The sequence below is a fragment of the Triturus cristatus genome, chromosome 7 (assembly GCF_964204655.1).
Source record: "Triturus cristatus chromosome 7, aTriCri1.1, whole genome shotgun sequence".
NCBI classification, from domain to species: Eukaryota; Metazoa; Chordata; class Amphibia; order Caudata; family Salamandridae; genus Triturus; species Triturus cristatus.
Genome location: NC_140590.1, coordinates 1,744,941,269 through 1,744,963,725, shown reverse-complemented (window position 1 = coordinate 1,744,963,725; position 22,457 = coordinate 1,744,941,269). Strand labels below are relative to the sequence as shown.

The 22,457-nt window shown below is 49.2% G+C and overlaps 1 protein-coding gene across 4 annotated transcripts in view; it reads left to right on the top strand.

Annotated features, from left to right (window-relative positions):
- LOC146812979 (C-type lectin domain family 2 member B-like) overlaps positions 1 to 22,457 on the top strand; it is a 123,125-nt gene that overhangs the window by 12,304 nt on the left and 88,364 nt on the right. For all 4 annotated transcript variants that reach the window (XM_085620005.1, XM_085620002.1, XM_085620003.1 and 1 more), the window contains one exon: positions 8,429 to 8,661. In XM_085620005.1, the coding sequence (XP_085476131.1) occupies positions 8,429 to 8,661 (233 nt within the window). The remainder of the gene's footprint in view (positions 1 to 8,428; positions 8,662 to 22,457) is intronic.

The window sequence follows — 22,457 nt, the reverse complement described above, 5'->3', positions numbered from 1 at the left end:
TATGACTATGGTACGTAGTCAACTGGTGTCTCCAGAGCAGGTAATTCCCGATGTACTCCACCCAGCCGCGATGGCTGACGGCAGAACAGGCCACTATCCAGTGGCTGAGGTTCCCTTTGAATGGGGGGGGGTTGCAGGTTCACTTCGAGTTGCCGTAAGCCCTGCCGTGCCAGTCGATTGTCTGCTGGGGAATGACATGGAGCACAACGCTTGGAAGGAGGTGGAGTACCGGACTCACACTGAGATGCTTGGTACACCTGACTGGGCCTGTGTTAGCACAAGGTCCGCGACTACCCGAAGAGGGAGTTCATTTCGGCTGGAGCCTGGAACAAAGGCCCAGCCAGCTGCCAGTCAAGGGAAGAACCGAGGACAGGAGGAGCCTGCCTCGGCGTCCCCACCCCGTAGGACGGATAGGCCACCGGAGGTGGTGGACCAGGAGTCTGCGGTGGGGGACGTTACCAAACTGGAGGACCTACCCATCCCGGCCGAGTGGCACGTGGAGGGAGGCCCGTCCAGGGAGGAATTCTGCCAGGGCCAGAGGGAGTGCCCTACCCTTGAGGGGCTGAGGCGACAGGCCGAAGCCCAGGCAGCAGGGAACGTTGAAGGGAACTACAGTGTTTACTGGGAGGATGGCATCCTCTACAGTGAACCCAAGGCACCCCTACACGGATCGTCACGAGCCTTGGTAGTCCCTCAACGTTATCGAGCCTTCCTTCTAGAGTTGGCTCACGAGATACCATTGGCAGGACACCTGGGGCAAGACAAGACCTTCGCCCGTCTTGTCCCACACTTTTATTGGCCTCAGATGAAAGTGTCGTCCGATACCTACTGCCGGACATGTGTGTCTTGCCAAGCCAGTGGGAAAACAGGGGTGAAGCTGAAAGCTCCCCTGGAACCACTTCCTGTCGTTAGCACCCCCTTTGAAAGGGTGGGCATCGACATTGTGGGTCCATTAGATCCACCAACTACAGCTGGTCACAGGTTTATCCTGGTTCTGGTGGATCATGCCACACGGTACCCAGAGGCAATACCTCTGAGGACCATAACAGCACCTGTTGTGGCTAGGGCCCTGATGGGAATCTTTACCCGAGTGGGTTTTCCCAAGGAAGTTGTGTCCGACAGGGGGACCAACTTCATGTCAGCGTACATGCGGGCAATGTGGAAGGAGTGTGGAGTGACATACCGGTTCACCACTCTTTACCACCCCCAGACCAATGGTCTGGTGGAGAGGTTTAACAAAACCTTGAAAGGCATGATCAGAAGTCTGCCTGAAAGCCTGCGGAGGAAATGGGACGTCCTCCTACCCTGTTTACTTTTTTCCTACAGGGAAGTGCCACAGAAGGGAGTGGGCTTCAGCCCCTTCGAGCTTCTGTATGGGCACCCTGTACGTGGACCTCTCAACCTGGTGAGAGACGGATGGGAGAGAACTCCCAGGAAGCTTCCCCAGGATGTGGTGAGCTACATGCTGGCCTTCCGGAGCCAAATGGCTAAGTTGTGGAAGCAAGCTTCTGACAACTTGGAAGCCAGCCAAGCAGTGATGAAGGCGTGGTATGACCACAATGCTCACCCGGTGGAGTTGGAGCCTGGCCAGAAGGTGTGGGTGATCGAACCAGGAGAGCTTAGCGCCCTCCAGGATCGCTGGTCAGGACCCTTTGAGGTGTTGGAGAAGAAGGGTAAGGCTACCTACTTGGTGGACCTGAAGACCCCTCGTCAGCCCCTGCGGGTGCTGCATGCCAACCGCCTCAAACCCCACCACGAGAGGCCCGAAGTCATCTTGATGATGGTGACTGACGGAGGAGAGGACGTGGAAAGCGAGCCTCTCCCTGATCTGTTTGCGTCTCAAGAAAAGGATGGGTCGGTGGAGGGAGTGATTCTCTCCCCATCTCTAACTCCTGAACAGCAGGAGGACTGTCGCCAGGTCTTGGGGCAGTACTCTTCGTTGTTCTCCCTTGTCCCGGGTAGGACTCACCTGTGCGTCCATGACGTGGACACAGGAGACAGCCCACCTGTGAAGTCCAAGATCTACCGGATGTCAGACAAGGTGAAGGCCAGCATTCATAGTGAAGTCACTAAGATGCTGGAGCTAGGAGTGATTGAACCTTCTAGCAGCCCCTGGTCTAGTCCGGTGGTGTTAGTACCGAAAGCTGCACCACCGGGTGCCCAACCAGAACTGAGGTTCTGTGTGGACTACCGGGGACTGAACTCAGTGACCAAAACTGATGCTCATCCGATCCCTAGGGCGGATGAATTAATTGACCGGCTGGGAGCTGCCCAATATCTAAGTACCTTTGACCTTATTTCTGGGTACTGGCAGATCTCTTTGACTGAAGGAGCAAGGGAAAGGTCAGCCTTCTCCACGCCCAATGGCCACTACCAGTTCTGTGTAATGCCCTTTGGGCTCAAGAACGCACCTGCCACGTTTCAGCGCCTGGTAAACCAGATCCTCACCGGAATGGAGAGTTTCTCTGCTGCTTATCTGGATGACATAGCCGTCTTCAGTAACAGCTGGGAGGATCACTTGCATCACCTGCAAGCCGTTCTCCAGGCCCTGAGACAAGCTGGATTGACTATCAAGGCCAGCAAGTGCCAGATCGGGCAGGGGTCGGTAGTGTACCTTGGACACTTGGTGGGTAGGGGAGCGGTGCAACCCCTCCAGGCGAAGATCGAGGCCATCATGGCCTGGAAACCCCCCAAGACACAGACTGAGGTCCGAGCATTTTTGGGCCTCACGGGATACTACCGCCGCTTCGTGAAGGGGTACGGTACCATCGTAGCCCCCCTCACAGAGCTCACGTCCAAGAAACAACCTCGACGGGTAGTCTGGACGGAGGCTTGTCAGCAAGCCTTTGAGAGATTGAAGAAAGCCATGTGCGAGGCCCCGGTCTTAAGGGCCCCAGACTTTTCCAAGGAGTTCATTGTCCAGACAGATGCATCAGAACATGGCATTGGGGCAGTGTTATCGCAACTCAACGAAGAGGGTCTGGATCAACCCGTGGTCTTCCTATCCAGGAGACTACTTCCCAGGGAACAGAAGTGGAGTGCAATAGAGCGTGAAGCCTTTGCAGTGGTATGGGCTCTGAAGAAGTTGCGGCCATACCTGTTTGGCTCGCACTTCCTGGTTCAGACCGACCACAGACCCCTTCGTTGGCTGATGCAAATGAAGGGGGAGAATCCCAAGTTGTTGAGGTGGTCTATTTCCCTACAGGGAATGGACTTTCAGGTGGAACATCGGCCTGGAGTGGACCACGCCAATGCAGACGGTCTCTCAAGGTATTTCCGCCTTAGTGATGAGAACTCCCAAGGGGTTGGGTAGCTCTCCCCACTTTCAGCTGGGGGGGACGCGTGTTAGACCTGTCAGCCCTTTGGGTGGTCCCTCCTCATCATTATTTATTTTGTCCCACTTTTGCCTCAAACCCTGTTTGAATTTTTCCTTTTTGGGAACCACCAGACTTTTTCGTGTTGCTACAGATTCAGGGAGCCATTTTAGCTACCCCTGAAACTTCTGTCTGAGGGCCTGGAGCACAAAATGGTGGCCACCTGTGACATCACCAGCATCCACTGGAACCTACTAGCACCTTCCAGAACATTCCAGAACTCTGTGACCGTTGGAGGCGGTTTAGAATGTTGGGAAGCTAAGACAGAGAGTTGGCAGTTGGAGCTGGCAGTTGGCACCTGACTGGTGAAGAGTGAGCAGCAGAAACTTGGAGGAGGAAGGAGTGAAGCAGCAGGGGTGGAAACTTGTGCCTGGAGTGGGGTCCATAAACCCACCCTTGATACTAGTCCCTACTGACGGATCCCAGCCTGGAGCCCTGGGTGGGAAGAAGCCAGAAAAAACATCCTAAGGACCTGGACAGCAGGAACAGGCCTTAGAACCGAAGAACAGCAAGATCCTGACCTGGATACTGGTTTCCCTGGAGCCGGACGTCGAGTAGCCTGGATACCTGGTGCCTGAGGTGGAGAAGCGGCGCTGACTGGAGAAGCAGACGTCGTGCCCAGAGCCGCCAGAGATCGTGAGAGGGCGCCGACGGAGGTCGTGGAGAGTACCAGAGGTCGAGGAGGAAGTGAACCAAGGTCGAGTGAGCGGCGTCATCGGAGGAGTGAAGTCCGCCCTCCGGAGTCGTCGGAGACCGAGGTGAAGGGTGCCGGAGGTCGGGAGTGAGGATCGCACTCCGGAGTCGCCGGAAACCTAAGGAGAGGAGCACTGGAGGTCGGGAGTGAGGATCGCACTCCGGAGTCGCCGGAAACCTGAGGAAAGGAGCACCGGAGGTCGGGAGTGAGGATCGCACTCCGGAGTCGCCGGAAGTCGACATCGAGGCCAGGCCGGCCGACGTCATCGAAGCCGAGAGCGCCATCGGACCGGAGCCGCCCGAGGTCGACATCGAGTAAAGACTGCCCGACGCCTTCGAATCGGAGGTCGAGATCGAGCCGAGGCCGCCGACATCGAACCGGAGCCGCCTACCGGCGTCGTCAGGAACTGACATTGTGCCGAGGCCGCCGACGTCGAACCGGATCCGCCTCACGGCGTCGACACGACTCCAGCGGCGTCGGAACATCAGAAAAAGGGCAGTAAGTGGAGTAGAGGGCGCCAAAGGCCCTGTGGAATCCTGAGAGACTACTCTAGGGGTTAGAGAGGTGCTGGAACCAGCTGGACTGTGCCAGGGGTGAGCTGAGACTACTTTGAAGGGGTTGTGTAGAGTGAGAGAGCCAGGTCTCTGGTATTCCCCCCTTGTTCTACCTCAGTTTAGGCCTCAGCCTTGTCCAAGCCAGGGATAGACACCCTCAAGCCTTCCACATCCCCAAGCTGTGCCTGGGCCAAATTAGCCCATAGTAATCTCAACTGTGATCTGATTATATGAGTGTCACTGTATGCTTTTAATTATTTATTGGGGGCACTGTATTTATTGTGTTTAACCTATTTATTGCTTCACTATATTTATTGGTCCACAGGACTTGTTGATGCACAATATTTATTGGTTACAGTACTTATTGCCTCAGAATATTTAAGTGCCTGTATTAACTGCACTTGTATTTATGTCCTTAGTATTTATGATCTCCCCTATTTATTGAATCAGTAAGCCAGTAATTATTTGACCTGCACTATTTAAGAAGCCTTGTACATTGTGATTGTCTTATTTATTTTTCCAATCAGCAACTAAGAGAAAAAGATAAAGAAAGCTATTTTCATAATTTTTACGGTGTAGAGTCGTTTTTGGAACGGATGCACGCATGGTTATTGTATGGGTATAATGTATGCTTAGCACGGTGCCTGTTTCCTGACCACTCGAGCCAAGCTACCACAGTGTGTCCCGGAAATTCCCCGTTACCACCAACCTCTTCAGGCGTGGGAGTGGGGGATTTCCAACATAATGTCATGAGATTACTCGCGCAGAGCCTGCCTTTGTGTCATGAGAGATTACCCTCGCAGAGCTTGCCCTTGGCATGAGATTACCCCTGCAGAGACTGCCCTTGGCATGAGATTACCCCTGCAGAGCCTGCCCTTATGTTGTGAGAGATTACCCCTGCAGTGCCTGCCCTTGTCATGAGAGATTACCCCTGCAGAGCCTACCCTTGTGTCATGAGATATTACCCCTGCAGAGGCCACCCTAGTGTCGAGAGATTACCCTAGATGCCTGCCCTTGTATCATGAGACTACCCCTGCAGAGCCTGCCCATGTGTCATGGGAGATTACCCCTGCAGAGCCTGCCCATGTGTCATGGGAGATTACCCCTGCAGAGCCTGCCCTTGTGTCATGGGAGATTACCCCTGCAGAGCCTGCACTTGGCATGAGATTACCCCTGCAGAGCCTGCCCTTATGTTGTGAGAGATTACCCCTGCAGTGCCAGCCCTTGTTATGAGAGATTACCCCTGCAGAGCCTACCCTTGTGTCATGAGAGATTACCCCTGCAGAGGCCACCCTAGTGTCGAGATTACCCTAGATTCCTGCCCTTGTATCATGAAAGACTACCCCTGCAGAGCCTGCCCATGTGTCATGGGAGATTACCCCTGCAGAGCCTGCCCTTGTGTCATGGGAGATTACCCCTGCAGAGCCTGCCCTTGGCATGAGATTACCCCTGCAGAGCCTGCCCTTATGTTGTGAGATATTAACCATGCAGAGCCTGCCCTTGTCATGAGATTACCCCTGCAGTGCCTGCCCTTGTCATGAGAGATTGCCCCCGCAGAGCCTGCCCTTTGTCATGAGAGATTACCTCCGCAGAGCCTGCCCTTTGTCATGAGAAATTACGCCCGCAGCGCCTGCCCATGTGTCATGAGAGATTGCTCCCCTGCAGAGCCTCTCCTTGTGTCATGAGAGATGAGCCTGCCCTTGTCATGAGAGATTGCCCCTGCAGAGCCTGCCCTTGTGTCATGAGAGATTACCCCCGCAGCGCCTGCCCTTGTGTCATGAGATTACTCCCTTAGAGCCTGCCCTTGAGTCCTGAGATTACCCCTGCAGAGCCTGCCCTTGAGTCCTGAGATTACCCCTGCAGAGCCTGCCCTTGTGTCCTGAGATTACCCCTGCAGAGCCTGCCCATGTGTCACGAGATTACCCCTGCAGAGCCTGCCCTTGGCATGAGATTACCCTTGCAGAGCCCCGCATGTGTCATGAAAGATTACCCCCGCAGAGCCTGCCCTTTGTCATGAGAGATTACCCCTGCAGAGCCTGCCCTTGTCATGAGATTACCCCTGCAGACCCCGCATGTGTCGTGAGATCACGCTCGCAGAGCCTGCCCTTTTGTCTTGAGAGAGTACCCTGCAGAGCCTGCCCATGTGTCATGAGAAATTACCCCCGCACAGCCTGCCCATGTCATGACATTGCCCCTGCAGCACCTGCCTTGTCATGAGAAATTACCCCGCAGAGCCCCGCATGTGTCGTGAAAGATTACCCCCGCAGAGCCTGCCCTTTGTCATGAGAGATTACCCCTGCAGAGCCTGCCCTTGTGTCACGACATTACCCTTGCAGAGCCTGCCCTTGTGTCACGAGAGAACCCCTGCAGAGCCTGCGCTTGGCATGAGATTACCCTCGCAGAGCCCCGCATGTGTCGTGAAAGATTACCCTTGCAGATCCTGCCCTTTGTCATGAGATTACCCCTGCAGAGCCTGCCCTTGTCATGAGATTACCCCTGCAGAGCCTGCCCATGTGTCATGAGAGATTTCCCCCACAAAGCCTGCCCGTTGTCATGAGAAATTACCCCCGCAGAGCCTGCCCTAGTGTCATGAGAAATTACCCCCGCACAGACTGCCCATGTCATGATTACCCCCGCAGAGCCTGCCCATGTCATGAGATTACCCCTGCAGAGCCTGCCCTTGTCATGAGATTACCCTCACAGAGCCCTGCATGTGTCGTGAAAGATTACCCCAGCAGAGCCTGCCCTTGTCATGAGAGATTACCCCGCAGGGCCCCGCATGTGTTGTGAAAGATTTCACCCGCAGAGCCTGCCCTTTTATCATGAGAAAATACCCCCACAGAGCCTGCCCTAGTGTCATGAGAAATTACCCCCGCACACCCTTCCCTTGTCATGAGATTACCACCGCAGTGCCTGCTCTTGGCATGAGATTACCCCTACAGAGCCTGCCCTAGTGTCATGAGATTACCCCAGCAGAGCCTGCCCTTGGCATGAGAATACCCTCGCAGAGCCCTTCACGTGTCGTGAAAGATTACCCCCGCAGAGCCTGCCCTTGTGTCATGAGAGATTACCCCTGCAGAGCCTGCCCTTGTGTCACGAGAGATTACCCCTGCAGAGCCTGCCCTTGTGTTGTGAGATTATCCTCCTAGTGTCTGCTCGTGTGCTGTCAGTGTCACCTAGCAGTAATCTGCCTTTATGTCTTGAGAGAACCTCCCCAGTGGTATGTTGCTCAGACCTGGGTTCAGCCTTTGCTCCTGTCAGAGTTCCACCCCAGTAACCAACCCTTGCCCCTGGTGTGACCCAGAAGCAGCCAGTCCATTCTGTTTTCATCCATCACAGCTATCCGAGGTGTGAGACTTTCTCCCACGCCTATGGGCGAACTCTGACGGAAAATAGGTACGGGGATCAAGATAAAAGTAGCCCCTTAGCCAACCGTTTTGTCAAAAAAGGGGTCCACTGTTGCAAGTTTTGAACTTGTAAAGCCTCTTTGTAAGTGTTTTGCAAGGTCTGGAAGACTGCATGGATTTTAACTTGTTGCATGCAATGTTTATTTTAATATCTTGGAAATTAACAGTAACAACCGGCCCACCAGACCGTAAAAAAGCCCCACAAACAGCCAAAAAAAAAAACAACACACCGAATGCTAGACCAGTTCTTCTGCCACTGCCTGATCGAACTACAGGCCAATCCGACCCTGCCCACACAAGAGAGTTTGGGTACATCATCCTTGCCCACTCACTGTACTCACTGTATCTCATCACAAAAAGTCTTAAGCACATTTTTTCGTTCAATTTCTGTTTTACTAGTTCTAAAGAGAAGCCCGTGCTTTGAGCAGAAGATGCAGACTGATGTTGTACAAAGCAGTGTCGCAGAGAATGGAAAGGACGTTGAAGTGCTACCCCCTTGTGGCAATGACTGGATCTGGTACCAGAACAAGTGTTACTATTTTTCTGAAACGCAAGGAAGCTGGACGGAGGCCAAAGACTCCTGTGCTGCACTGAACTCCTCCCTGGCTCTGATTGGCAACCAGAAGGAAATGGTAAGGAGCGTGAAACTCTTGTCTTACTTTCTTTTATCCAGGAAACCACGACTAACTTGGTGGAACTTGCTGTTTTTCTGAGGTGGCTGGTGAGAGTGTGAAGAGCAGGTAATGCCCCGGTTACTTACCGGTAAACTTCATTACTCCGAGTATTGTCTTCCTCGCCACATGCTAAACATAGTGAGCTTCATCTCCACAGCAGAACCCTTCAAAGTAAAAGTTAGCCTCTCATCCCTTCCCAACATGGCCGACCCATATCACCACTGACCTCTGTAAGAGGGGTGTCAGCCCATCCCATAGCCTGAAGAACTACCAAGCCCCAAGAAAATGAAGCCGTTAGCACACCAGGGAGGGAGGGATGGGAACACGTTGCGAGGAAGACAATGCTCGGAGTAATGAAGATTACCAGTAACTAACCGAGGCATTACCACCTCGCAAGTCTTCCTCGCCACATGCTAAACAAAGTGATCACATAACCAAGCCAAGAGGCTTCAAAGAAAACAAGAAACCAACAACAAGGTGTAGATGACGCACAGAGAGGATTTAATCCAGAGTAGAAAAACAAACATCAAATCACACAGGCCCCAGGACAAAAGGCCACAATCACGAGGAACAAGCCCCGAGAACAGCCTCAGCAAAACCCCCAGGAGGAGAACCACCCAAAACCACCCGGTAGTGCTCCATGATCATGTGCGGGGAGAACCAGGTCGCTGCCCGACAGATATCCTTGGTAGAGACAACCTTTAACGAGGCCCAAGACACAGAGAGGCCCTGGGTGGAATGACCCTGAACCCTGGAGGGAAGCTCAGACCCCAGAGACTCGTAGGCAAGTAAGATAGCCTGCTTAATGCAACAACTTAACATGGACAGGGAAGGCTTGTGATCAGACCGTCACAGACAAATTGTCTCAACAACAGAAAGAGGCAGTGCGGTCCAAGTACACCATGACTGCCCACCAAACAACTAGCAGAGACAGAGAGGCATCGGAGCCCGAGACAGCCCCCGTAAGAAAAGAGGGCAAAACCACCTTGCGGGAGTGGTTAAACACCGGAGGGACCTTGGGAAGAAACCTAGGGTCGTGGCGCAAAACCAGACGATCCGGGAGAAACCGCAAGAATAGAGGAGACTGAAGAAAGGATCCAAGCTCACCCATCCTACCAGCCGAGACAATCGACACTAAGAACACCACCTTGAAAGTGAGAAACTTCAAATCCACCAAACCCAATGGCTCGAAGGGAACACCTTGGAGAACACGCAAAACCAAAGGAAGATCCCAGAGCGGAGCCAGGCACTCTGCCCGAGGCCGCTGCAAAAAACAACTATTCAAGCAAGCGAGCAACTAGAGGGTCAAGCCCATCCAGCAACAATAATAAAAATAACTATGCATGTATGGAAAGCAATACAGCAGAAAACTAGATGTAGGGTAACGGTGTTGTGTATTATGAGAGTTTTCAGAGAAGGTAATAGATAATGTGTATCAAGTGCGCATTTTCACATTTCAATTACATTGTTCCACATTCTACATATTTACAATTTTTAGAACAGGGAAAGTAAGTGATCTTCCCAGAATCCCACATTTTCAGGTCAGTTGCTAGGAGCTGGGGCTAAAGATCCAGGTCCCCAAGACAGCATCTAAATAATAATAATGGGAAAACCAACTAAAATTATAATATTGTTAGGCATGGAAAGAAGGGGGATGCTTGACTGTTGGAAGGCGTTCACCGGGGAGGCTGCGGAATGCGTTCCTGACCACCCGGGGACCCACCTTTCCCAGACTTAGGCCGAGCAAGAGCGGGGAGGCCCTTCCTGGAAGGGTCTCGTACCTAGGATCGCACACGCTGCGCTTACTCTCTTCTGATAGAGGGACACCACACAGTAGTTCTTCGTAAGACAATATACTTTATCGTTAGTTGTAAGGGATCTTTATGATCCGAAAGGCAGATATAGAATTAGTGCCACAAGCGGCGGCGATCTCGTGATGGGGGTATGGGGGTAGCGGGACAGTCTTTGAGTCAGTGTCTCTGCGGAGTATCCGGCGCACAGCTCCCAATCCTCGAGCTGAGGGGATGTTGCTTCTCTCGGCAATCTCTGCCGATTCTCTTGGAGGAGGGTGCCGCGAGTCACTCAGCAGGCACAGGAGGTTCGTAGTTCGGGGAGCCGCGACGGCGTCAGCAGGGCTCAGATGGTTCAGAGTTCGGGGGAGCCGCGACAACGTCAGCAGGGCTCAGATGGTTCAGAGTTCGGGGAGCCGCGACAGCGTCCGCAGGGCTCAGATGGTTCAGAGTCGGGGAGCCGCGACAGCGTCAGCAGGGCTCAGATGGTTCAGAGTTCGGGGAGCCGCGACAGCGTCAGCAGGGCTCAGATGGTTCAGAATTCGGGGAGCCGTGACAGCGTCAGCAGGGCTCAGATGGTTCAGAGTTCGGGGAGCCGCGACAGCGTCAGCAGGGCTCAGATGGTTCAGAGTTCGGGGAGCGCTCTTCGGTTTGGGGAGCGATCGAGCCGCGACCAGGTCAGCAGGCTCTCGTCAGTCCAGGTCTTCTCTGCCTCCCGTCCCTTCCGCACCCCTTGTTATACTCCCCCCTCCTCTTTGAAGTCCGGAGTCCTCGCCGAGAGGTGTCTTGGTGCCTGGGGGTGGTGTGTCGGGGCTTCCTGTCGCTCGGCCCTTTGATCTGTTCAGGTGGGTCCGGGAGGGACTCCAGACACCCAGCAGGCGAGGCGGCCGCTCACCGGGGGCCTGGTGGTCGATCGAAACCTCCCTTGGGGAAGAGACCAGAGGTGTGACAGGGTCGGCGCCTCTCGGTCTGGCTTGGGGGGTTTCTCTCTCCCTCGGCCGGGCATGCGTGTTGGGGGTCTGGCCGGCCATCGGGATGTTGGGCCATGGTGGCCGGAAGTCTGTGACCTCGAGGATCGGTGCGGTTGCAGGGTGGCTTGCTGGTCGGGAGGGCCCACGCCACGAGGCCGGTCTTACATTGACATTATCAGACCTAGTCCCCAATGACACACTGATCTCCTTCGAGGCAGCGCGGGAGAATTTTGGAGTAGGAAAGGGTCAGTTTCTTATCTACGCAAGCACTGTTGATATAGAAATTTGGCCTACGTGCCTGGTCGCCCCAGCATCCTCTGCCCTGTTAGGACGCTACTAGAGTTTGGAGGGGGAAGGCACTTGATCTCCCACTTATATAACGCTATGATTATGGACCTGGCTAGACCAATACAAAAGGCGAGAAAAGTCTGGGAGGAGGATCTGGGTACACCAATGACAGATACAGAGTGGAAGGAAGCCTGCAGACTAGTAACAATCATTTGCAATGCAATCGGTCTCGCCTTTGGGACCTTATATGTATTTAGCCATGCAGCACATTAGCCTGGGTGCTGAAACATCTAGTGTTCTTTAACATGGAGGGAAAGTAAGCACCAAACTGCGTGAAACGCCAGATATGGAACACATGAAGAGAAATATTGCCTTTCAGCTGGAAATGGTATAGTCCAAAGCTCTGTTTTTAATATAAAAGCAGGGCCTTCGGTGGTCATATCACTGAAAATTCAAGATTTGAAAAAACTATTATTGTCTACATGTGCTCGTGGAAGACAATTTCTATGAACTGGAATCTAGAGAATGCTAAAGTGATTCCGGTATTTTACTGAACTCTGCCAGTCGTTTTTTATCAAGAAAGTTAAATAGAGGCAGTTGCCAAAAAAATGTAAAAAAGAAAGTCCCTCAGCAGAAAGCAATTCTGGTATCTTACTGACCTCTGCTGGTCGTTTTTAATCAAGACAGTTACATAGAAGCAGTTAAACAGAAAAAAAAGTCCCTAAGCGGAAGCAGACAAGTCCTAGGGCTGATCTCCAGAGCCCACAAAGTACATACACATAAGTATATACTAAAGTATATATACTATAGTACAGTGTTTCCCAAACTGTGGTCCGCGGACCCCCAGGGGTCCGTGATACATTCCTAGGGGGTCCGCAGGAAGCAGTTTTAAAAGCATTGCAAAGTATCTTGTAGAATTAGCAGTTTTCAAACAACAATAAAAGTGTCAAGATAATGCCAGTGATTAATGTACCTGCTGGAGAGAGATGAGAGTTTTTTCCAGTGGCAGCTTTGACTTATCTAATGTAGCACAGAGGGTTGATATGCCTACTGCAAAGAAAGTGTACCATGCATTTAAATAAAAAAGTATTTTATGTGCAGAGTTCAGTGGCTTACTGCTTTTTGTCACAGAGATTCTTTTGTTACTGTGCAGTTCATAAGTGACAATCGTAATCTAGCACAGTGACCTATAAACTGTCATCAAAGAGCTGCTTGCAAACTGCAAGGTACAAGTTAGTGACTTATGTTTTTCCCAGTCTTTCATTATCCTGATGCTGCTTAAACTGTTTATTTAGGTGGAAATACATTTTTATTGTTAAAGTCAACGCTAACCACTGTGTTATGTTCTGAGATTGTGCTTCTCCAGACTAAGCACTCTTTAAAAATGCCTACAAGTATGAATGACACGGGAATTCTACACCTTGTAGTCCCCTTTACCTTATGTAACATTTTCTATACACTGATTTACCTGTATGAGTCACTGTCTCTATATGTGTGTGTGATGTAAAGTGCTCTGACATCCAACGGTATGAGAGATGCTATAAAAAATAAAATACATGTGACAGAGGGGTTATGGAGAGATGGAGGCACTGTTGGAGGGTGATAGTGGGGGAATCATTGAAGAACCCCAAAAAGATAGTCGTATCCCGGTGCATAGTAAGGTCCGCCACTTCAGAAATGCAGGGTTGCACCATATTTACCAGAATATGGTGCAGCCCTGTGTTTCCCCTGCATTGGCGCTACACTTAAGTGTAGCGCCAATGCAAGGACCCTTGCACCATAGTGCGAGGGTGTCTGCATGCAGGGGAAGATTGTTTATGTGCAGGGAGGGGGCCCTTCCTGTACATAAACAATCTTAAAATGCTGTTTTGTCACTTCTATGTGTGCTGCTTAATGCAGCACACATGGTAGTTACAAAGTGTAATTTTTTTAAAAGATTGTTTATGTGCAGGAAGGGTCACCTTCCTGAACATAAATAATCAAAGGCGTTTTGCAAAAACAAGGAGAAATAAACGGGAGGATCTCCCGTTTGCGTCCGCAAACAAGGTAGTACATCTGGCCCATTACTTGGCTTAACAGTGCCTTCTAAATAAGACCCCCTTTCACCCAATGCTTCGAGTGAAAGGGGGGGCAGTGGGGTGTTCCACCACAACACCCATTGATTTTGATGCTGCCCCCTATTTACAAGGGCAGCGTAAAAGGGAGGCAGAGCCAAAATTAAGACCAGGGAAAACCTGGTCTTAACTTGGCGAAACGAGGAGAAATGCTTTATTTCTCCTTGTTTTTGCAAAACGCCTATGATTATTTATGTTCAGGAAGGTGACCCTTCCTGCACATAAACAATCTTTTAAAAAAAATTACACTTTGTAACTACCATGTGTGCTGCATTAAGCAGCACACATAGAAGTGACAAAACAGCATTTTAAGATTGTTTATGTACAGGAAGGGCCCCCTCCCTGCACATAAACAATCTTCCCCCCGCATGCAGACACCCTCGCACTATGGTGCAAGGGTCCTTGCATTGGCGCTACACTTAAGTGTAGCGCCAACGCAGGGGAAACACAGGGCTGCACCATATTCTTGTAAATATGGTGCAACCCTGCATTTCTGAAGTGGCGGACCTTACTATGCACCGGGATACGACCATCTTTTTGGGGTTCTTCAATGATTCCCCCACTATCACCCTCCAACAGTGCCTCTATCTCTCCATAACCCCTCTGTCACATGTATTTTATTTTTTATAGCATCTCTCATACCATTGTAGGATGTCAGAGCACTTTACATCACACACACATATAGAGACAGTGACTCATACAGGTAAATCAGTGTATAGAAAATGTTACATAAGGCAAAGGGGACTACAAGGTGTAGAATTCCCGTGTCATTCATACTTTTAGGCATTTTTAAAGAGTGCTTAGTCTGGAGAAGCACAAACTCAGAATTCAGAACATAACACAGTGGTTAGCGTTGACTTTAACAATAAAAATGTATTTCCACCTAAATAAACAGTTTAAGCAGCATCAGGATAATGAAAGACTGGGAAAAACATAAGTCACTAACTTGTACCTTGCAGTTTGCAAGCAGCTCTTTGATGACAGTTTATAGGTCACTGTGCTAGATTACGATTGTCACTTATAAACTGCACAGTAACAAAAGAATCTCTGTGACAAAAAGCAGTAAGCCACTGAACTCTGCACATAAAATACTTTTTTATTTAAATGCATGGTACACTTTCTTTGCAGTAGGCATATCAACCCTCTGTGCTACATTAGATAAGTCAAAGCTGCCACTGGAAAAAACTCTCATCTCTCTCCAGCAGGTACATTAATCACTGGCATTATCTTGACACTTTTATTGTTGTTTGAAAACTGCTAATTCTACAAGATACTTTGCAATGCTTTTAAAACTGCTTTCTGCGGACCCCCTAGGAATGTATCACGGACCCCTGGGGGTCCGCGGACCACAGTTTGGGAAACACTGAAATAGGGCAATGGGGACAGAAGCCTCAGAGGTTCCCAGTCACAAGGCCCAACGCTACAAAATGCCTGGAAAAAAGTTTTAAGAGAAACTGGGAAACATATATCGGACCTCACTTCTTCATAAGAACAGGGTATTGTATAGTTTGAGGGCAACAACCTCAGAACCCTTTACAGAGCAAGTCCTGTTTTTAGCTCATAGTCGTCTACTAGGGGACACTTTGGAGCTGAAAAAATGAGTCTGTGGGTTCTTGAGCTGGGTTTTTGTTTTGTCATAGAATTTACACTCCGATAAAGAGAGATTCATGGGAATGTTCACTATGCCAGACTAAAAACCCATACAAACCTTGTACCTCCAATTTCTTCTGCAGAGAATTCCCTTAATCCGGGTCCCATGTCAAAGGGTTGGACCATTTCCAGTAGGTGGTATAAAAATCTAGTGGTCAAAGTAGACTATTCTACCCGTTGCCTTGAAGCAATACCCCCTTGAGATCTAGATGAATCAAATAGCTTCTGCATGGTGGTGATTTTTCGCATGTAGGACTACCAAAGATATTTTTCATATTAATAGCTCAAGTTTGAAGGCAATTAGGGATTCAACAGTTGAGAACTCGGCCTATCCGCCCAGATGGCTCCTAGGGCACTACAAAGGCATGTTGAAGCGCCCAGTAATAAAAATAACACTGGGCTATGAAGGCTGACATTTGGATAAGGTATTGATTTTAACCCTTTTTACCACCTGGTGCCGGGTCCAGGTAAGCCCTTGCTTTTCACCCTTCAAACTCTTGTTCGAAAAAAAAACCAAAGACTTTGCTGGAAATGCCTAGAGAATGCTAGGATGAGACTGTTACAGAAGGCATCCGCCATTAGGATACGTTACACTGTTAAGGTCCTGAATTCAGAAATTGAACTACTTAATGGGTGAGAATTTGTGCAGAGCATAAGAAAGATATGGGGCAATACGATAAGGGCACTAAGAGAATGCCAGGAGGGGGACTGGGTGCTACTATGCTTATCTGGTAATGGCTAAAACTGTTCATTATCAGATAAAGGTTTCCTGGAGACGAAAGGTATGCAAAGAAAAGAAATGCTTGGCAATCAAGAGCACCATTGAGAAATGCAGCTATTATTTGGAAGGAAGGTGGTTAATTGTATATACAGACCTCCCACCCCTTTATCATGGTTGACTCTGAACAAATGTACACATTTCTGTATTCAAGTTGGTGGTTCCTTTCACTGCACTCATCATTTTGAAACTAAATGCAGAAAAGAAAAAGAGCACAGTAATGTGGTCTTTTTTTAATCACAGTTTCCTATAAACAATTTTCCAGAATGGAAGAAACTATATGAAGAGTTATGTTGCATGGAGGAACCCTATTTACCGGAGTACAGCGGGTCCAGCAGCCATCTGCTTTCATCCTGAGCTGTCTTGGCACTTGTTAAGAGCGAGTGGGCATTAGTAGAGCAGGAGAGGGGAAATGGAGGCAAGTAGGAAAGTGACACGAGAGGGAGTATATAAACAGAAGGTGCCCACAAGGAAACCTGAGACAGCTTGGGAAACGAAGACTCGAATAGGAGGACAATGAGGGAGAAGCCAGTGCTGACTACAGAAACAGCACTAGTCACAGTGACAGAGAGCCAGAGGAAAGCGGAACCATCAGGACTCCAGAATGAGGAGGCACCAACAGGCGGAGCATGGACCACTCTAGAGAACGCAACAGAGCCGTAGTAGGATGAGTGATCCATCTGACTTTACGTTTAAGCCCGCCACAATCCTAGGGGGTTGTGATGTCTTAAAGAGGTTTAAGCAAAAGGGGGGAAATGGTCAATTTGTATGGGGATACCTGGGAATGCGACTGAAGAAGGTTTACCAATGGATAGAGCATTTCTATCTCCAATGATCTTGTCTTAGATCCCTCTACTTTCGGGACAGATATGGAACATGAGGAGTGGTGGACATGCCCCTGTAGTTGCAGATTGTCATGTGCGCACTGCCTCGAGTGCGCTTCCTAAGTTAACCCGGAACGTACCTTTTAACAGCGCGCAGGCAATCTGTCTTTGTCGTGAAGGAAACAAACCGGAAGAATACAAGGTTTACTTTTCCCAGGATTCTTAGCGGATCCAGTGCAATTGCATAAGGTGAAACTACCCATAAATCAGAAGACTAGCTGTGAGGTAGCGTCGGAAAATCAAGGATCACAGTTCATACGGGTGGATGCTGTTGACCTATCCGGTCTGGTAAGGGTGCCCTGCACCACTTTTTCTCACAGTGCCTTGTTCGGCTGAGTGCGGGGAAGCCGATCTTTCTTCCATTGACGGGCTGCCTCTCAGCACTTGCGGAAAGAAAGGGATTCCTTACTTCCCCACCGTAAGGCTCAAAATCTCCTGGAGATTCCCACCATTGCCGAGCAACAGCTCTGTGGCTCTTGCGGTGGGAATATTACTGTTTACTCATAGTGGATCATAAAACTATCATTACAATCCGGAGAGGGTGGTGTTATTTGTTGGTGGTCTTAACCAGCAAGACATTGTGGCATTGTATCCCTCCAGTAATGATTGGAAAGTGTTATTAACTACAAACCTGGAAAGTAGCTTATATGTTTGCTGTTTCTCAGGCTCTATTAACAGGGGTGGTTGCGAGAGCGGTATAGGACTACGCTCCACCCCTGTGATGTCTTGTGGAGTCTATAAAAGGTATGTCACCTTATGGATTAAAACGCTGGTTATTGGTAACCGTAACTGAGAGTATATTTATGGACATGGGGTCTCGATGTTATATGTATGTTCTTAATATATTCTAATACAGCAAACATGATGAAGTTATTGATTCTACTCAGGAGCCACAGAATGTGTAGGATTCTTCCAGCTGCATAGTTATTTTTTGTTACAGGTATATGAAGTTGCATCACACGATTTGTTGATGTATTGTGGTATACATAATCTGTAATATAGGAGTAGAGGTATTTATGATTTCTGGTGTCATTTCTGGTCTTCCTCCCTGCTGTCCCCTGCCTATCCTTCCCTCGCTTGATCATCCCACTGACCGGTGCTATCACGGCTATTCTGGCTTGGGAATATCAAGACTTGGATCATTCAGAACAACAAACCAACCCTGAGGATTTTTTATTCTGCCAGCGGACGTCCAGGCGGAATTGGCAGCATCCCGTCACGAAACCGCAGAATTAAAAGCTCGGGTAGAACACATCCAAAAGAATCCCTTTGATGTAGGCAGTTTGTCTTTGATGCCTTCAAACTCAGTAGTATTTGAAATGCCTATTACCATACCGTTAGCAACCCCAGAGAGGTACCATGAAGATTAAGACAAGGTGACGGTTTTCTTAACGCAGATTATGCTACACTTTTCCTATAAACAAAAGTCCTTTCCCACCAATCAAGCTAGAGTGGCTTTTACCATCTCCTATTTGGCAGGCGATGCCACCCAATGGGCTGTACCTTTAGTAAGCAGAGATGACCCACTTCTATATGATTGGGAGGCTTTTAGGGTAGAGTATGTAAATGTGTTTGACAGATGTGCCGATTCCTTCACTGCAGATAGGGAATTACTAGTGTTAGGACAAGGGAATAAGGATCTGCTGGTATATCTCAATGCCTTTCGGAGACTGGTAGCAGAAACCAAATGGCCAGAGGCCAAACAAGCTGCGCTCTTCCATCAAGGGCTTTGTGATCATCTCAAGGATGTGATTGCCCAAATCGACCCTCAGCCTACTTCCTGTGAGGATTTAATTAGCCTGGTATTGCATCTGTATCACAGAATTAGTGAGCGCAAAGGGGATCATAAACGGAAAGAGAGATCAATTTCTCGGTTTGAACGGCCCAGATCCACAGAACATAATACTGCTTCCATACCTGAGCCCATGGAGATTGGAACTGTGTGAGCAGCACTATCCCTTGTAGAGAAAGAAGTCCGCTGTAAATAAGGTCTTTTCATGGATCTAGAGGAGGCACAGCACGGAGGCATATGCTTAGTCCCCAAAGAAAAGCCGGAAGCAGTGTACGCAATTGATGGAAGAAACCTCGACACAGGACCCATAGGGTATCTCTCAGAGGACATGGAGGTTATGTATGGCCCCTATCACATGGAGACTATAACATTTAATATCATACAGGCACCCCAATATGGCATAATTCTCAGATTACCTTGGTTGCAGAAGCATAATCCTGAAATCAATTGGATGACCAGAAAAGAACTAATGACTTCACCCTATTGTCTCGAACATTGCCTGAGGAGACCAGAAGGATCAGCTACAGCCTTGGCATCTGGCTTGTGTATAGCCACAGCAGCCAAAAAGGATATATTACTATACGCTGAGGCAGGGGCGGCTGGTGACATTTGCAAGGGGTGAGGCGTAAAATTTTAGTCATACTGCACCGTAGCGAGCAAGCGTAGCGAGCGAGCCCGAACAACCTAAGGGGGCTACCTTACAGGACTTCTCTGAGCCGACCACTCTGTCACAGAGCCAGTGCGATGCTCATAGTCAACTGTTAGAGGGTGCGGTTCTTTTTCTGCATGATAATGCAGGTGACCATGGGTTAGCAGCCCCACCTCAAAACGTGAGGCACAGAAAAAAATGAATTAAAGACTCTAGTGCACCTGCACCACGCTGGCAAAGGAAACACAATGGGGGAACATTTGTAGCCTCTACCTAGCAGCCCCAGAATTGACTTGCTCGCAGCACTCACTAGGGGTCCCACTCAGGCAAGGGACAACCTGAATGGAATGAAGCACACAGAAGTCATTGCTGGTCGTTTTCCTGACCTCAATTAGGAGCAGCAGCACTGAACCAGTGCATTCATTGGGTTGAGAGGGAAGGAGAGGCAGCTACTGTATTGTGGTGCAGCCTTAGCACCGCCAGAGGCCTGTATGCATTGATGTGCAAATTATAACCAATACATATAAAAATACCGCACCTTGACTCCGGTATTTGTTCTTGAACTGCACACCTTTGTAAACACTTTCCATTTCGGTGTCATGACTCACAGTGCTTGCATTCCAGCTTTGCCGAGATGTGACAACCCAGAGGGGGCAAGAGTCGGAGGGAAGGGTATTGCATGTTATCTAATCATCCACACCCTTTCCTTCTTCAACATACTGAATAGTACATTTGCCTTTGCTACTTAATTCTCTAAGGATTGAAGAAAAGAAAACATATTTTTTATTTTATGTCGTACCACGCCTTTTTCCCGGATTGTTGTGCCACTGACATCTGCAATCAGCGGTATCTCCAATTACCATACCCTCATATTAGCCAGCCAGCTCTGTATTAATGATTCATCAGCTATCCATCCACACAATAATGAGCGATTAATTAGCAATACCGCGCGGTTGCCAAAATTAAAGACAAGCGCTGACAGTTAATAGATGAAACTGGTAGCCTCTGCGCCTGCAAGGTTTGCTGCCACAAAGTTTATCTAGCAGATAATTACCAGCGAGCCTTTCTTGTGTAAGTTACCACAAAACTTGCTTAATTGAACTGAAATTAATATTTTTCACATTACAGCAAAGTCGCTGTTTGAAGCTCTCCTGTCAGTAAGCTCCACGCACAATAAGTTCATATAATGCCAGATACCAAGACTGAGCCCTTTGTTTGCGCAGCTTAGTGCCTCGCGGAGAACAATAAATCGCACTCATGTCAGAGGAGGCCTAGCCTTGTGCTAATTACCGCTTGGTGCTGAAATGACTTCTGTGAAATTGGGAGCAGGCAGCAACATCGAGCCATACAAGGCAGGCTTTTCAGCATCCTGCAGTAAATGCTAGATAGGCCCCAGGCACACAGAATTCCCCCACAGATTACGCTAATGGAAACGCTGTCACGGAAAGTCAAATCCTGGATCTGTGGGCAAAATCTTCTAATTAAATTCTCTGTACTTAAAAGAATATGAATGCCTGGAGGTGGTGAAGACTATACAGTCGTGGCTGGCATGACTCAGGGGGTGAGGCGTTTAATTATATATATATTAAAACAAATAAACTTACCAGTATGAGGCATCTCCTCTGCCGGTCCCGCGTCGCATCACGTCTCCGAGTTCTCTCACAGACGTTGGCAAATCATAAGACTGGATGCGTCTGGGGGCGGCTACTCAACTGTTTCCTGCCACTTGACAGGGCATCGGGCTAATGTACGTCACCGCCCGACAGGATTCTATCTTTAGACTCCTGCATTACACTAGGCATGCGCAGCATACCTAATGTAATGTCAATGGAGTGGCCGTGCTGAAATAAAAAGTGCTCTGTTCGCAGATGCGCAGTCGGAGTCTGCTGGACTCCTGCACTCGCCTGCGTGCCTGCGCTGTTCGTTTGTTGACTATGGCTTCACAGCCTCAAGTGCGCATGAGTCTCATGCGACTTGAGGCTGTGAAGCACAGGCCGGAAATGTAAACAGACGAATTGCGTCTGCTTACATTTCTTGTTGCCCGTGAGCAGTTTTTGTGTTTTTCTTGGTGATTCTGCCTAGTGGGACGCTGCCCCCTATGGACCAGCCGCCACTGGTGTTTAATGACATGCAAGCGGAAGTCCTACCCCCTCACAGACAATATGATTGTCAAATCGAATTGATTCCAGGAGCTGTGGTACCTAGTGGGAAAATATACGCCCTTACCGAGCCCGAAAACCTACACCTCAGAGCATATCTTGAAAAATAATTGGAGATAGGTTTTATTCGTCCATCTAAGTCTCTGGCAGCCTCTCCACTTTTTTTCATTCCTGAGGCCAATGGCAAACTACACGCCTGCATCGATTACAGGGCATTAAACACCATTACGGTGAAGGACCGATCTCCCTTACCACAGATTCCGGTGTTACTGGAGTAAGTTAAGAAAGCGGAAATCTACACAAAACTAGACCTCAAGGGTGCCTATCACCTTGTTCGCATGAGAAGTGGAGATGAATGGAAAACTGTCTTTAAGACTCGCTATGGATTGTTTGAATATTTGATAATTACCTTTGGGTTATGCAACGCCCCGGCGGCATTCCAATATTTCCTTAATGATGATCTTCGTGAGATCCTAGACCACTATGTGGTAGTTTATATAGATGATATCCTCATCTATTCAGCAAATGAGGAAACGCATATAAGGCATGTTAAATCTGTATTACAAATACTGCAAAGGAACCACCTATTCTGCAAATTAAGTAGGCTCGAGTTTCATGCGCGCACTGTGGAATTCCTGAGTCATCCTCACCCCATTAGGGCAAGAAATAGCTGAAAGAA